We start from the raw sequence: 18,045 nt of genomic DNA, 5'->3' as shown, positions 1-18,045 counted from the left end.
ATAGGGAAGGGAAGGGAAGGGAAGGGAAGGGAAGGGAAGGGAAGGGAAGGGAAGGGAAGGGAAGGGAAGGGAAGGAAGAGTGGGTGCTATGGGTCAGAGGCTCTGCCTGACAATCTGCCTATTGTATTACACAGAACTTAACAAATTTTTCCAAAAAGCAAAACATGGATATTAAATTCTGAGAACCAAATTTAAAGCCACCAGCTTGCTTTAGGATTGAGCAGTGGTGGAATAATTAACGAGCAAAATTTGCACAATGTATGCATGTCCGATTTGTAGATTTATTTCTAACAAAAACTGTGCCCTGTCAAATCTCACTTTCATTATTGTTTACTTTAAGCTATCCTGAAACTTCTGTTCCCACAACTGTTTCGCTTGGATATCTCTTGAGGTCACATTCAGGTACATCTGCTATCATGCCCAAGTCTGCACCTTGTGGCTGGGAAACTTCTGTATACAGAAAATTCAAGTGATCAGTCTTCACAAATGCCAGTATTACTGCTTAAAAGTAATTTGAATACAGGTGGTGTGCTCTCAGTAAACTATTATGTCTTTTTAAAAAAAAAAAAAGGTTGTGCATGACAGGATCTTCCTCAAATGGACAGGAACCATTTCATTCTATCAATTTTCAGTTCTACTGTTTGAAAAAGAAAACACATAATGAACAAATAAATAAAGGAACCCAAAACAGCTGGCATACAGCTAGAGATCTCTTAATCTTTCAAGCTGACTTATCTGATGTGGGGAAAAAAGGAATAAAACAACCTGACAGCTTTTACTGCTTCAGTAAATGCTTTCTACCCCTTTTTTAGTGGCTGCTATTTTTTTCTTCATTTTAAGCAAGATTTAGACATCTATGCAGGAGAAATACAGAAAAAGTAGTACTTTTTTCCCAAGGCTCTGCTGACCAGCATAAGTAAGGATGCAGTTTACTTGTTGAACACAGGTTTTCCAATAAAAGTAAAATTCTTATAAAACCCTTCATCCCAGAGAAACTTTTATAACTTCTCAGTCCACTTAAGCTATTAGTAAAATACAAGCTATCTATATTATGTGTTTGTCTGTTAATGATGTTACTATGTACAATTAGGAAAAATACTAAACAGTAATTTTAGAAGAATTAAAATTGAAACATCACAAAACAGTGTTTCCCCCCCCTCCATTCTATATCTGACCACTGAGCCAAGAGTGCCTGACCCATGGCTGGTGTAACCACCAAATGACTTCAGAGCTCACTGTGCTGAGAGTCACCTGCTGAATCACCACCACCAGTCCTCTCAGCAGCCCAAAGCACCCGGAAACCCATTAACACAAACTGCCTCTACTGGTATTCAAAATAAAACCCCATTTACTAAAGGTATCTTTAAATTTCATGTAAGGAGAAAAATAACAGTGAATAATGGTCAGTAGTTCACCTGCTCAAAGACAGGATCACTCCACTGAAAAATAAAGTAAGGATTAGGTTTTGTAAAGTACATAGAAATTCTTGTAAGGTGACAACACTTGATGAACTTTGACATTCCAAGTCCAAAAAAAAAATCACCCTAATTGATGTGGTCACTAAAGCATGCAAGAGAAGAGTCACAACAGACTGGAGAGTTATGAAACACCTTTACAACAGCTCTTTGATATGGAAGTGTGGTATCTTTTCAAGTAGTGTTGAACTCTAGAGGGTAGTTTATTAAATCTAAACATGCAGCGACTCTAACAGGTTCACAGCAACCCGCACAGTGTCACTGGGTCACTTTGTGTCAACTACTCCTTGTGGACGCGATTCTCCTGGACAGCTTAGAACCTGTGAATGATGTGTGATCACTACTGAACTAAAAACAATAGAAGAAGAAAAAGGGGGGCTTGAGATAAGTACTCTGAAATATCAATTACAATCTTTTTGGAGAATAGTGTTAAGGGGTATCTACTCTTGAAATAAATCTGAGTTACCACATTTTCAAGTGAGCTCCACATCACTAGTGCTCTTCTGTACCCCTGCATTCCTTCTGTTTATTCATTTCGCCCCCACCTTAACCCTTCCGAGTTCACATTTGTCTTTGAGTAGATTTTTGAGTTCCTGTAGACATTTTTGTATATCATTTCACAAAAATGTGGCTATATTTTCATAAAAATTTGCATATCAGTTTATAGACACTTATTTTTGAATCAAGACTACAATTAAAGTTTCATTAGGATCCAGATACCTGATCTTTCTTTATTAAAAAAGGTCTAAACAAATAAATGTCCCAGTCACACCCATCCAAAATAAAATCCCTGGAAGACAGATGAAACTTCCATTTGGGCAAGTCCTTTACACCACTGATGAGGAGAATATACTGCATATTTTGTTTCTTTAAAACTCTTTCACAAAATATTCCCTATCACCTCTGTCTATGATGGGACAGTGGACTGCATATATCTTTGCTCAGATAACTCAGCAACCAAGCAAAGATTTACAGATATTTACAGATTTTTCAGTCTTCTGGAACCAGAAAGCCAGCAGTAGGAGAAGCAACCCATAATGCTAACGATCCTTCCCATACTGCCACTGGTCACCTCATCAAACCTACATGCTCCAGTACCAGAGGAATGGGCAAAACCAAGAAGAGTTAAAATTTCAGACTTGGTCTCCTTAAAATGGTGAACAGCATCACCATTTTAAAGTCATCTCTACCAAAATCTCCTATAGTTTCAACATCATTATTCTAAATATCATGAAGTATGGAACACAATTCTTCATACTAAAGAAATCACACTCCTCTGTCTAAATGAAAGCAAATTAAGATAATTAAGTGGTTCATCATTGAACATCATTGCTTCTGTGATCTTCTCTATTAGTCAGGTTTCCATTTTATGTCGATCTCACGTAACAAGACAAAACAATTGTCCTTACAAACCCGAAATGTATAACTGCAGAACTGTAACAACTGTCTGGGGCAGCCACAGGTCACAAAATTGCTTTTATTTTCAGATTTGGTGTCTTGGTTTAAGCCCAGCCGGCAACTAAGGACCAATTCCTCCCAGTGCTCCTCCACTCTGGTGGGGAGGAGCACTGGGGGGGGGGGAAAGTAAAACTTCTGGGTTGAGATAAGAACAGTTTAATAAATGAAATAAAGTAAAATATAATAATACTAATGATAATAACAAAATTAATTATAATTATGGTAATGAAAAAGAGAGAGACAGAGAAATAAAATCCCAGGAAAACAAGGGATGCTCACCACCCACTAACCAATGGCCAGCACATCCCCACCAGCAATTGGTCTCTCCCAGCTTATATACTGGGCATGACGTTCTGTGGTATGGAATATCTCTTTGGACAGTTTGGGTCAGCTGTCCTGCCCTTGCTCCCTTGTTGTGTCCCTCCTTACTGGCAGAGCACATGACACAGAAAAGTCTTTGACTTTGGGTATGCACCACTTAGCCATAACCAAAACACCAGTGTGTTATCAATATTATTCTCATACTAAATCCAAACCACAGCACTGAATCAGCTACTAGGAAAAAAAAATGAAATCTATCCCAGCCAAAAATGGGACTTTTGGTTTGGCAGTTCCTTTGACTTCTGCTACTAAACAAATAGAAATGCCACTTGCCAAGAATGCCAGCTGCTTTCCATCCTCAGGGTCTCAGATATTCCCTTTCTCAAGACTCTAAATAGCTGGTTTACATCTTCACAGTTTCACGTACACTCTTTCACAAGACCCACAAACCTTCTGTACTCATATAAAGTTTAACAACTATAAAAAAAAGAATGCTTTTAATTAGTCTCATCTTGCTTTCTTCTCACCCTCGGAAACAATCAACCTTTAGCCCTCATTTCCCTCAGGGCAGCAGGAAGTACAGCACTCTTCTTGTATTTACAATTCAAAACAACTGTTCAGTCAACACAACGGGAGATAAAACTTACCAAATGTAAAGTGCTTGTTGAACACACAAAGATCAAACAATGTCTTCAGTCTTAATAAATTTTTAACATCTGTTCAACTTTTTATTTTTAAACAATCTATCCTTATTTCATACACGGAAGGTACTAAGCAGCTCAGTAGCTACTGGCTATTTCCTATCAACTCTGTTTTATTAACAAGGAACAGATATATGCTTGTTGGCAAGGAACACTTGTACAAAGTACAGAGTGGAGAAAGAAGTATAGTTTGTAGGAAAAGCAGCAAATGCATTGAAGATGACAGCTAAGAGGATCACAATCTCAGCATTGTTATGTTTCCTGTATGTCCAAGATCTCAAAGCACTGGGCAACAAAGGTGGGATACACGTGCCATGCCTCTCTCCACGTGGTCTCCCCAGGCCTCCAGTGCTCTTCCTAATCAAATTCTTGATGAGGTGGTCTGCTAAAAACAAAACCAACTCTGCCCACAACAAAATAAAAAAGCACTGTTGTTTGTGGGCTCTGTGTGAGGCACTGTAAGTAGCTGTTCATAATTCTTCAAGTGTCTGTGCTAATACCTGCTCAGATGCCTGGTAACAGCCTACATGAAAGAGAGAGACTGTCACTACAGAAACAATGACTACAAGATTTGGTGTCTGATCTTGCAGCAGGCTAAGGGTCACAGCTCTTGGGAAAAAAAAAAAAGTAAAGAGATTATTCCAAGTAGCTGTCTTATAAATTTCAGAAAATAGGGATGTTCCTGAAGCATGAAGAGGATGAAGTCTGTGCTTTAATCAGCTGAGCTTTAATATTGATGCAAGAGGTTTATCAACCATATGGCAGCAGGCTGATATACACTGACTAATTCATTTTGAAATCCTAAGACAAAAAATAGCTTGCCCTTTTACAAGTGCCAAAAATACACACAAAAATATGAAGCAACAGCTTACAAGGCTTTGCTTTATTGCAGCAATACAAAGAAGCCCAAAGTGCGGAGTGTGAAATTTCTTCCCTTCCAAAATTAATGGCCTTTTGGGGAAGAAATAAAACAGGAAATTTAAGTTCATAGGCAGTGTGAGAAGACAGGGTCAGGTGAACGCCCCCATTGCCTCTTGCCCTTATAAAGGGTAACTGACAGGAGCCAGCAGCAGTTTGGCCATGCCCAGACCTGCAGTGGCCATGGGCTGTACCTATGGCAAACCGAGACCTGCCAGAACACCAGCTGTGCTGCCTCTCATCAACAGAGACACAGTGTGAAGGAGAACTTGCTTTGCATTGTGGAGAGTTACCATCTTTTAGATATGTCAGGATGAACTCATATAGCCACAGAAACAAGGATAAGGAAGAAGATGAACATGCTGCCTAGGAGCAATAAGCAGCAGGACAAAGCTGTGCAGCAATACTGCACTTTAGGTGATCTGCTTGAAAGCACACAAAAAGCACAGCACTAGAGAGCCAAATTGATCCCCATTCATCAATGTGGCCTAGCACAGCCCCTCACAGAAGAGGGATCCATATATAACCACAGATGAACTTCAATTCCTGACATAGCTCTACAGCAGATTTTGGTTTAAAAATTAGGATCAATAAAAGCACAAGTTTATTTTAACAAAATTTTCTTAAATGAAATTTGTTTTCCTCTATGATATTTCAGCTAAAGCCTACTATAATCATTAAAACAGCTTATACTAAAATGGTAAGTAGTATTTGCCCTCTTTAAAACTACTGAGCAGACAGTGGTTACCATTTGGAAACAGTTTTGCTCAAGTTCAAAAGCAGATTTCAACAGGAGAAGCCTCTTGTACAGGTACAAAATTATTACTTTTTCCACTCTGTCTCAAGATAGCACACTCCAAATCCCTAAAGCTGACCTAAAGGTTACCAGCTTGGGTCTTCCTCTGTTCAAGTCAAGGCAACAACAACAGGCACAAGGACAGCTACTAGTTCTAAAGCCTTAGAGGGCTCAGGTATCAAAATAATCCCTTTAGTCCACAGACGACAAAACCACTAGAAATAGGAAATATGGTGGATTTTTTCATGTATTTTCAGTGCATTTGCATTAATTGAAACCATCTTAATGTCAGAATACTCTACATTCATTTTCCTATGGAACAGCACGGGTGATGAAAATCAAGCCCAGTAAAGGTAGTTTTCTCTTGAAATTAAGGGAAACTAGTAACAACAGAGAGGAAGAATATTTCTAAATTAAACCACAAATATTTGTCCCCTCCACCCAGATCTCAGGGGCTCATCACACAACACACCAGCACCATTTTCAATGACGTGGCAAACCACAGCTAGTGAGCATGTTTGTGTGGCCTTGTAAATTCACATATGCCACATATCCAGCACATCACCCTAAAAAAAAAATATTCCTTCCTGGTATTCTAAACTTATACAAGTTCATTATTTGCTTAGTGATCCTTCTTACCTCTCAGTTATGCAACCTGGGTGCGAGAGTAAGGGACATAATTTAGCAATAGATACATCATCCACATGAGGCATGTTTGTAAACAAGCCTGTCATTGACATATGTATGGTACAAGTCATCATAGCATTCAGTTTCTTCCCACCTTCCATGCTCCCATACAGGATGGTATTATTAAGGAATAAAGCCACTCTTCGAAGCTGATAATGCCTATTTCTCAAAACCAGATATGGGGAAAGCAAGGGCAAGATAGCAACTGACATACAAACCCAACTTGACTTTAGAAGTGGGAGAGGTTTTGCTCCAGCAGTGTCAGCCCTCCAGCTGTGCAAGCAGCTCCCGGGGGGGGGGGGGGGGGGGGGGGGGGGGGGGGGGGGGGGGAAGCCCGAGCACAGCTGGTCAGGGGCCACTGATCCAACACAGCCAAACAGGAGGGACACGACCTGCCCTCCATTCCCTTTCCTGGGAAGCAAAACCTTCTCTTCCAGTAGTATTTCTCCTGGCATCGCCCACATCTCTTGAGGCACCTCTCTCATTTCAAGGATTCAAAAGAAAGCCTAGGAGTTGTAGGTATGAATTTTAACATGGAAACATGTCAAGTCAAACATGTGAACAAACACACACACACACACAAGTAAATACAGCCTGTACAGCAACACTTCAATGAAACAAACTGACGCCACACAGGCTAAGTGACCCTTGCCAATGCGTCCCCTCACAGGCACCTGCTTGGACAGGAGGCGATGCCAGGGGAGCAGGGCACGCACAGCCATTTACCTTTCACTAAGGGTTCAAAGGTACGTTTCCAGGAACCAGCAAAAAAACGCTTGGGCACACACACACACAGAGACCTGGCAGCTGGCGTGTTTTGAACCGAATTAAGCTCGGAGGGCGGTTCCAGCGCCATCGCACTGCGAAGGAGAACAGACCCGGCCGGCCTCCGCCTGAACGCCGCCGCTCCCCGGCGCAGCGGACCCATCACCGCGGCATCGCCGCGGCCCCGTCCCTCCCCTCCACCGTGACCCCCGTCCCTCCTCCCCGCCACGGCCTTGGCCCCGGCTGCGGGCCCCGAGCCCCCCGCGACCCGGCCGCATCGGCCCGGGCAGCCCGTCAGGCACGGCCGCCGCCGGCCCCGCCCGGCCCCGCCGCCTACCCGGGCTCTTGAGGTTGTACCGGGCCTCCATGGCGGCGGGCACCGCTCGCTGCCTCCGCGGCGGCTCCGGCGGCCGGGGGAGGAGGAAGGCCGGGCCCGACCCAGCCCGCCTCGCCTCGGGAAACTCCCCTGACGTGGCAGCGGCGGCGACAGCCTCGCCGGGACCGCGGGGGGAGGCACCTGCCGGCCGGCACCGCCCCGGGCCCGGCCCCGGAACTGCAGCCGGGAGGGGACGGGGAGCTGCGGTTCCCGGGCCGCGGTTCTGCTGTGGGGGCTGCAGGAGTGAAAATGCCCCCTCTGCGTGCCCGGCTCGTCTCAGCCTCCACCCACCGAGGTGATGGGATGAGGTGCTCGGGACTTCATGGTTTGAAAACCATGGGTTTGAAAACTGGGAGTTTAGAAAAGGGGCTTCCAAGACCCCACAGACCCAGCGCACACCTCGGCCCAAAAGACTTAACTGTACTGTAAGACTTAGCAGCATCTTGTTTGTTGGTTTTCAGGATCGTGAAAGACTGAAATGGTATCATACACCAATGATTGTTAGTTCAGGCAAGAATTATCAGCAAGAGCTTAACTTGATTGCCACCTTTTCCATGCCACACTGCCAGAGGGATATTTGTTTGCATCTACAACTTGACTTCTCTTGTCACCTGGTTACAGGCACTGCACACTTGGATAGCACCTTTAAGAATTTATAGCTAAGAAAATATCTAAAGTGGTCAGAATATCAGCAGTCTCAGTTTCCCTTTGATTACGTACAAGCTGTAAATAAGAAACCTGTTTAAGCTCTTACATGCTTGTTTTCAAAGCTTATGCTAGATTTGAAAATAGCTCGTATTGTCCTTAATTTCATTTCTTAAATGAATTGTTCTTAATTTCATCTATGTTACTTTTATAATCTTCATAATCATCTTAAAAATTAATTTTTTTCATGTTTTGATATCTTAGTTTTCTTTTTCCCTCTGTGATTGAGCAGAATGGAAAAGAGTTGTAATCAAAAACATTTGAGCAGGCACATTTTTTTCACCCCTTCATGTTCTCAGAATTTCAAAACAAGGCGTTACTCTTCCCTTTCCTCTTCTGTTGCACAGTGATTTAAGTAAAGAAAGCAACTTTACTCCACCTTAACAACTAGCAAAATTTTTGAAGGGGCAAAGTGATTGTCCTTTCTACAGGGCAAAGCACTGTGAATAATAAAAGCATCGATAACGTATAGCATCATTAGTGTATAGCAGAAGGGAAGGGATGATGTCAGACATTGGGGTTCCCTCCAGGGTACATTTAATGGCCAACAATTCTTTATGACATCTCAGCATTTCTAGCTAATGATGGCTGATCTGACCACTTGAGATGATGAGCTGCAGGCACTGGGTGTCCCGTTCACAAACTATTTGGTCCTTCTTGGCAGATATGTCCTGTCTTTCCTTGTTTCCTAGAACCATCTTGATGTGCTGTGGGAGAGGGGCTCTGGGTCCATCTGTCACTAAATCATGCCCTTCCCTAAAGTAGGAGAGTAGTATTTTGCATTCAGAAATCTGGATTTTCATGTAAAAAGTTCTGGAATCCATTTTGGTAGAAGATAATTTTTGAAGTGGTATTATAACATGAAAAATATAAGGTGATAGTTATTATGAAGCGCAATGTGGAGTTTGGCTTTGCCTTCTGGGCTCTGGCCTTTGACCTTGGCTGCCCTTACAGTGTCATTTTATATAGTTTAAGGAGGAAGCATCTGCAGTTAACATGAAAACTTGGGCTTTTAACTGAAAAGGATATATAGTCACTGTAACTGCATGACAGCTAAGCAATATTGAAAATAAGCTGAATAGACTTAAAGCAACAGAAATTCACTGGGAGGAGGTGTGCATTTTCCCCATTTAAGTAAGCTACAGTGTGGGCTGGCTGGGCGCTGGGGGAATCACCATGAGATATTGTGCAGAACTAGCAGTACAAGTCTGCTTTCATTCTCAGATGTACTGTTAAAGTCGGAGCTGCAGGACATGAATGCTGCCAGATGAAGCTGCTGATTCCTGAGAGGTACTTGGCATACGGGTTGAGATCTGGGCATTAATTCCCAGCCCCACATGTCAGCAGCTGCTTGGGACAGACGAGGAGCAGGCACTGCAGAGCTCTTGCACAGTCAGTGTTGGCAGTCAAGAAGCAGCTGCCTCCCTCCTCTTCCTGCCTCTGGTTTAAAAATGCCCTTTGGGTTTGTGTTTTCCTCTGCCTTTTGTTTTGGCTTTTGCAGGAAGAAGCCATTTCGTGCTAGAACTCGTGTTTTTTTAAAACCAAATGCCTAATATAGTAGCAAAATTGCAGTCAAATCCTACATGCTGGCAGCACTTCATGTAGCTTGTGTATCCTGTCATATGATCTAACTTGGTGAAAAAATAAACATGCTCAGCTGAAGCACATAGAAACTGAAAGTTTGTGTGAACACTGCTGCAACAAAGATTTTATTATTTAATACTGCACTGAATCCTTGCGGAAAGACCATGTACAACTTTATCAAATTGGTTGCAGCACAGCAAGAATCATCAGTTTTGATAACTCACAATATTAAAAATTGTGTGGTTTTATTAAATGTTTTACATTGAAGTAAGACTTCAGTTTGACAGAAAATAAATCGCTAATAATTTCTAAATTTTTAAATTTTCTGTTTTCCGAGAAGACGGTTTTACTCATGTTTCTATTTACTTCACTGTAGTTATCTTTGGATGAAAACAGAGACTCTGATAGACCCACTTAACTTCAGAGCGAAGGAGCATATAGGCCCCTCTGTTGCAAAAAAAGATTCAAAATTAATGATAATCATAGGGTTTGATAAAATGCATATTTCTTCAATTGCAGCCATCTCCACTGTGACAGAAAGGCCAGATCAGAATAAACATCTGGGCAGAATTCCGCTGAACACTTGCAGACTATGGATATACATTACTGAGTTGATTTCCTGAGGCTTACTTTTTAACTAATGGAGAGAACTAGGAGCTTAAACACTAAAGTTCATGTTGTTTGGAATAGATGTTATCTGTATATCCAACAAATCATGCTTTAAATGTTCCTGGACTTTTCAGTTAGCTGCAAAGAGAGCTTAAGCTAACTCATCTGTGTTCTAGGTCACTCTAGTTAGGTATTTTTATATGTGTGTATAGCTGCATCTGATATATATAGCTCTCTATATCTGAGAGAAATATATCCTGCATTTCCCCCCAGTTTAGAAGAGTTACAAGCCTCTGATTTTAACAGTAAGATTCTTGATGAACTGACTTTAGAGTTCCAAGAAGGGAGCTCAGCCAGTAGGAATGTGAATCACAAAGGTCCACATGTGGAGTTGGGGGGATGGACACTAAGAAGAGGGAGCTACTCTCAAAACCCCCCCTTTCTCTGGGAGGCAGGACACCTGTGTGACACAGGGTTTCAGTATTTGCACAAGGGTCTGATGCATCAGTGTGTGTTCTTGCAGATCTCAGGAATTATGCTACTCAATGTGACACTGAACATCTATTTATTTGTCTGTGCAGGTCATATAATTATATGAAGTAAGGTACATTTCAACAGTGCATACTATGTATAGTGATTACCTAAAGTCAGTTCAGAGTAGGGTTTGTGTGCTTTGTAGGCTGTCTCATAAACTCAGCTACAAATTGTTTATTCTAGAGATGGTTTGAGATCACAAAAGCTTATGATAATACAGTAGTTCTTTGTACAAAGCAATCACACCCTGCTTTTACCAATTCACAAAATGTAAAATGGTTTGCCTCATTTATAATGCTACCCTTTCAATACAGACAGTTGGCTGGAGAACTAAACTTTAATGGAATTAAGGAATCTAATATTAATATGCCTATATTGTCAGTAGGAACAGATATGACTCACTTGGAAGAGAAATCATTACTGTGCTCATCAGTGACTAATACAGTCTCAGCTTTTAAAATCCTTTATGTGAATTCAGACCTTGTATGTCTGGATTCAACAAGTGCACCTCCTCTTCACTGATAAAAACAAGCATGGCATTGTGTAACCTGTAGCGATTGCAAAGATGCATGGTGCTTCTCAGGAAAGCAATTACTGTCTGTTCTTCAAGCTTAGTTCTAAGGCAACCATCTCACAAAATGGGCAGCTTTGCCAGCTGCCTTTCTAATTAACATTATTTCAGAAATGGAAGAAAGAGAATGGGGAAAGAAGTTCCTGCATTACTTCAGCTGCCCAAGCAAGCGAGTGCCCAATCTGGACCATTGGTGCAGAGTTGGTGTGCACTACTGCAAGATGTTCCACAATGTGAAGTCAAAATAAAGGTACATGTTTTTCACCTTTTTTTCCTTCCCTGAGGAACAGGAAGAGTCATACCAGTCACCTGACTCACATCCCTCTGGCATCATTGCTGTAATAGTTCAGATGGCTTCCTGGTTCAGAAGACATGTGCAAAGGCCCAAGTCAAAGCTGAAGCTGCTGTCTAAGTGACAGCTGTTTGTGACTCTGAACTTCCCTGATCTAGTTGGTCTATCTTTAGCAGCTATAGATAATAGTAGAAATTTTCTCTGGTGCATACTCTTTACCATGCAAAATGCAGAGAACGCTAGATAGTGGGAGAGCAGTTGCAAACTACTCAGATCAAAAATATAATCTCCTATATAAGGAGAAAAGGCCAGGAACAACCTTTGACTCATTCAACCAGTTTTTCACAATCCTTCCTCTTCAGAGCTTCAGGTCCCAGATTTTCTTTTTGTCACTTTTTCCTTATGTGAGTTGCTCCCTGTGCCCCTTCACTTTAACTTACTCTCATAAGCTTCCTTCTGGGAAGGGAGCACCTGTCCTCACAATTACTCATCAGGCAGAGGGAAAGCAGTCAGGGTCACGTCTGTTGGACTGCCATCCAGAAGTCTTTCCACCCCATCCATTCCAAAAATGTTGCTCACTACTTTAATGGGAACTTGCATGTTCCTGCTTGCATACAGCTGCTTGCATACAGCTCCTACTGACTCAGCAATAGCAATAAAGGACTGGTGAGCAAGCTCTTAATTTAAAGCTCCACAAAAAGTGTTTACCAACTGGTGTAAGGGTGATTAAAGCTTACTGTGTCATTAACCAAGATATATTGAGGTAACAGCTGTCTTCACCAGCCAGTAGGTATCTGGGACACCCAGGAGTTTCTCAGGTGGTTACTGGAAAACTAGGGCTTGATTCAATTGCACACATATAAACATCAGATGCCATATGAGGTATCCTAATGTATGCCAGATATCCATATGGAGCAGAAAGGTATGATATGGGATACTGGTGTGGATCTGAACAAAGCAGCAGCACAAGGCCAGGTGAAGTGCTTAGAGCACCTTCAATGGCACGAGGGACCCATGTGGACACCTGGACTAAAGCCCTACCTAATCACAACAGTCAAGAAAGCCCGGAGAGTGGCTCTGCTGACTGAACATGCCTTCCCCCTGGCAAATTGCATTGCTCTTTGGGCTCCAGCTAACTGTATTGAGCTGATCTCCTCTGCCTGATAGCAAGTCACCTCCCTCTGCAGTTTCAGCTACTGGGGTTCAACAGCCCAGCCGTGGTAGGGCTCAGCCCTATAGCCCTGGCTCAGCACACTCAGGGGATCACTAACACTACTCCATGAGAAAGAGCTGCACAGCACAATCAGGCAAGATAAGGCAGAACCAGAGATGGAGGTAGGGCTGTTGAGATGAGGTCCAAGGGAAAAACAATTATGTGAAAAGGCATGAAATGCTGGAAGGAAAAAGCAGAGAGTCAGACGATAGCAGTTTGGTGACGCTTGGGCTGGGGAAGACTCATCTGGTATCTTACAGGGGGAGGTGAGCCTGTTAATGCTTAGTCTAGTGGCTTGCACCAGTCGTAGCTACCTGTGTGAACCAATAAATTATTACTTTACACTCTTGAATTGTCTGTATCCAGTTGCAGGCTTTTTTTTTCCCCTGGTTGAAAAGGTGTGACAGCAAAGTGACTCACAGGGGTGCAGACTGGCAGGGGATGCAGGCTGCAGAGGAATTTATTCTGAAAGAGAAATAACAAAAGCTGCAAACAATTGTGCAGTCTGGTGCTGTCATATCTATTCAGATTAGAGGTTTATAGCTTGGATTTTATGGGGGCTCTTAGTAGTAGCAATATAAAAAGGGGAGATAAGAAAGGAACAAACTTCTGCCATACTGAAGAACTTTTATGAATGCACTTACTTCATAGAAGTCAGAAGCTTTCATGGGAGAGGGTGGATTGAGTAAAGCAGGAAAGGTATTTATAATCTGTCAAGAGAGCACTAAATTTAAAGCCAATACTGAAGTTTCTGCATAATGGACTTTATGAAGAATGCTGAATTTGGAATGACTGCTGCTTTACAGATAGAAAATGCGGAACTGAAATATGAAATTACTGAAGGAATAGAACTGGAAGGAGTGCTGACCAAGGGTAACAGGCCTGGTGGGAGTGAGTTGATTTGCGTGGCTCTGCTGCAAAGCTTGCATTCAGCACTCAGGATGTGAGACCAAGATGGCATGATGAACGGCATACTGACAGTCCAAGGAACTTCAAGCAGCTGCAAACGAGTGTTGAAAGAGAAACAATTTGCAGATCAGACCATTTGGCTCACCAGAGGATAATTCAGTCTTGGAAAAGGGCATTGCAAAGAAGAGGAGAATAGTTCTACTTCTCAGCGCAGAGTGTAGACAAAGATGTTGGCCCCTGTGACCTTTTGATTTGGCTCTCCTGGGTTTCCCAGAAGGCAACCCCTGTTCTCTCTGTATATTGCTTTGCAAAATGAGTTGAGATAGATTACAGTTCCCCTGGCCCAGATGGCTCTGGTTTGTATTAAGAGTAGCCCTCAAAACTGATGTGCATGTGCATGAACAATAGGGGTAAATTCAATCAACAGTTGACTTAACCTAGGAACAAATTGGAATTCTATCACTGGTATCAGGTCCCTTGAATGATACCATGCAGAGTGGATGGTGGGGCTTCTAGAAACCCCAGGAGGCTGCTGGAAGGTCTTAACTTTATTGCTAAGGCATCCACTACACCATCCAATTATGCAATTTTATCAGCAGCATTAGAGGAACCCCAGCTGCAGAAGTGATTGCAGCACCAGGTGTGAAGGAATCTGAAAGCATTACTGGCTCCCAAACTGTTGCATGATTGTTTTATCTGGCTAACAGAAAGCTGAAGAACAACTAGGGCAGTATTTATCAAGGAAGCATGCTCAAGGTATGAGATGTGGGGTTTGTATGGGAAGGAGTAAGGAGGCAGCCCACTTCTGAGGACCTAGAATATAAATTTGCGGTGATGCATGGATTCAGCTGGCTGAGTGAACACCTACCTGACACCTAAGGCAGACATCTAAACACAAACATGAGTTTATCTGGGTCAGAAACAGCGCTGATGAGAAAGTGAGTTTAAGACTACAGCTATTTCCTGATGCTAGCACTCTCGATGAATGGACACACTTACCACAACTTATACCCATTTTCACTGACAAGCTGACGTTCTGCTTGGACATAGGCTGTTCGCTCTCCTTGCACTGAGCAGAGGCTCCAGAACATTGCTGCTCTCTTGCTTTAGAATTAATTTCCACTTTCAAGTGTGAATGTGTTCATGTGGTTTATACTTGTATTTGTACCGACACTACCCTTTAGTTCAGCACAGTTCAGAATGGCTTTTTGCACTGAGCGGAGATTAAAACCTAAACGAAGGGTAAATCTTGCTAAATAGCAAAGGCAGCTTTGATACTGTCCTGTGACTCCCTGCCAGGGCACTACTACATGGGCCTTTGAGGGCCATAGGTGGAACCAAGCTCACCCAGACCACCTCCACATGGTTGCATCCAGTTGTGATAAGCCCATTGTCTTTCCTTGGTCTACATTTTGTGAAAGGCAGCTTGGATACACTGAAATATTCGGGCCTACACACTAAGTGACTCTGTACTTTTTTCTTGTCTCTCACATTTGCACTCATCTATGAGGTGTTTAATCCCAACCCTTCTCAATTTAGGCTAATGCATGTTTAGTTGTTGGCTTAGTTTTGGTTTTGTTTAAGAAAGGACATCAGTGTAGTGTTTTCTTTTTTTTTTTTCCTAGTATTCAGCAATTTTGAAATAAATAATCCTTCCTTCTTGTAGCAGGTCCAGGTATTATTAAGGAAAATAATTCAGTGGAGTATCTCTTCTTACTAATCTCATGAAAATCTCTTATCAAAAATACATTAGTTTAGTCCAAGAGACATTGTGATAGATTGCTGCACTAGAATTTTTTTCCTTGGCATATTTATCTATATTAATCTTTTCTTTTAAAATATGTTCTGGAGATGATTAAGAAATGTTTAAAATCTGATTGCCAGTATAAACTGTAACTTGAATACGAACATGTATTTTATGGTGTGCATACATACCCCTGGTGGCCTAGTGGTTAGCGTGCAGGACTTTCACTGCTGCGACCACGGGTTCAAATCCCGGTCTCCTGGCCTGATGGAGGTCGTTAGCCCTGTGTGGCCATCCATCTATGAGAAGGACACTCTAAACAAACCTACGTCCTGAGGACCTCACTGCCATTGTCCAAGCTTGCTTGGCCCCGGCAGATGAACCTTAGGATTAAAGGGTGGGCTCAGTTCAGCGCAGGCTGTGTCTCACCTAAAAAATCCATTGCGCAGGCTGGAAAGGTAAAAGACCTTTCCCCAAATCTTCGTTCGCGAAGATGGGCCATTATTATTATTATTACATACCAAGAATACAGAGATAAGCTGAACCTTTTTAAGGATGTTAATAGCATGTAATGGATTTTATATGGTTTAGATATTTTTCTACTCAGTATTTTTTCAGTGGCTTTTTGCTCAAGACCTCGCCTGTAGTTCATAATGTGTATTAGCCAAAGACAATAGGCTGGCAGGAACCAAGGAGACTGGGTATCAGACCTGTTTTATGACGAAACATGAAATACGGAGGTAGCAAACTGAGAAAGGTAACACAGAAAATATCAGGGAGAAAACAAATTAAAAAAACCAGTTTGCTAGAGTCTTTTTAAAATGTAGCTATTTGAAGATATGTGCATGAGCTAATGTGCAAATATTAATACAGTGAGCAGTCAAGTGGGATGTCAACCATATGCCACTGTATCAGAGGAGCCCAAAAAAACTTCCCAACCAAGCTTATTTCTCATTTTCCACACAGCTGAAACAGGTGAAATTGATGTGTTTATCTGTAATTGAATCAATTCACATGTGGCTATTGATAAATATTTAGAATCTAAATAAGAAATTTTGGTGTTAATGATCTGCCCACCGAACAGGACAGAGATAAAGCAACAGCATGATGTAATAATGTCTTGCACATCCTTCAGTACAAAAATGGAAAAACCTCAATGTTCAATTTAAGAAAAAAATACTCCACAATGAATACTGCAAATGACAGGGACAGTAAATATGTCATTAAAGCAAACAGTCACTACGGTATACGATGTTTAGGGTCGTTTTCTTTAATTCTTCAACTTAATCTGATGATGCATATAAAAATGGAGGGAGTTGATAGGTTCTTTAAATTTTCTTTTAAAAATCACTGCAGTGCTTTCAAAGAATGAACTCCCTTAGTATAAAACTATCAGGAGTGCAATTTCACATTCAAGAAAACCCAGAATCTTTGTTTTAATGAGAAAAAAACCTGTTCTATCACAAAACATGAGATCTCAAATGATCAATTTGAATTATGTTTTATCAGAGTAGTTTCTTCCTGTCAATTACACTTTCATGATAATGCACAGCACGTCTGTAATCACAGATTTTTAGAAACACATTCCAGCACTGTAACATTTTAAATAGCCACATTCCAGTGCATGCTTAAGGATGCATTTTAAGTCTTCACAGAACACATTACATACTCTAGGCTGCTGCCTCTTAAATTACTTATAGAGATTTCCTCAATTATAACAAGTTGTTTGAACCAAAGTTTTATAGTTATTCAGCTCTTGATTTTAAAATGTCTGCGGGATACTAAATTGGTCTGCGTTTATTGTAAACAAAAGTGTCTTTAAAGAGACATGGTTAGCTCAATAATGGTCCCTACTATTTCTAGGCAACTCCAATGATATGTAAAAAATGGGGACTTGTGGATCAGGTATTTTAGAAATACTGGACTATTTGGAAAGTAATTACTTCTTGCACAATTTCTAATTTTAGAAAAGGTATCACAACACTGCCTTGTCAGAAGTGGGTCTTGTAGCACATGGGATATTTCATTCCTTTAAAATAAAAACTAGAATCTCAATAAAATTTAAAAGAAAAAGCAAGAGTTTTAAAATAATATGTTCTTAAAAAGAAAAGAACCTTGCATGCCTCACTCAGTGCTCAATCACTTCAGCTAGAATGTGAAAATCTGAGGTACTAATTAGAAAATTACTCAGAAGTGAAACCTGTGAGTTATTACCTAACCTGGACATACCAAAGTTAAAGAGTAAAACTAATGCATTTTTAGCATTCAACTTTATAATTATATTTGAAACATAAGTAATCTGATAAAAATTATGCTTACTCTGATAATATCCAATTAGAAATTTTATGCATTAGCTAACTTCATCTCCACTAAATTATGCAACATAG

General features: G+C 41.4%; 1 protein-coding gene across 1 annotated transcript in view; it reads right to left on the bottom strand.

Moving 5' to 3' along the window:
• Nucleotides 1–7,588, bottom strand: part of UBE2J1 (ubiquitin conjugating enzyme E2 J1) — a 28,644-nt gene extending 21,056 nt beyond the window's left edge. Inside the window, exon 1 of the mRNA XM_027695446.1 lies at nucleotides 7,459–7,588. Within this exon, the coding sequence (XP_027551247.1) occupies nucleotides 7,459–7,489 (31 nt within the window). The 5' untranslated portion in view covers nucleotides 7,490–7,588. The remainder of the gene's footprint in view (nucleotides 1–7,458) is intronic.
• Between the last annotated feature and the right edge of the window lie 10,457 nt (nucleotides 7,589–18,045).

This window comes from Neopelma chrysocephalum, unplaced genomic scaffold (assembly GCF_003984885.1).
Source record: "Neopelma chrysocephalum unplaced genomic scaffold, ASM398488v2 Primary Assembly neopelma1_23b, whole genome shotgun sequence".
Classification (NCBI taxonomy): Eukaryota; Metazoa; Chordata; class Aves; order Passeriformes; family Pipridae; genus Neopelma; species Neopelma chrysocephalum.
This window is presented reverse-complemented; position numbering and strand designations above follow the sequence as displayed.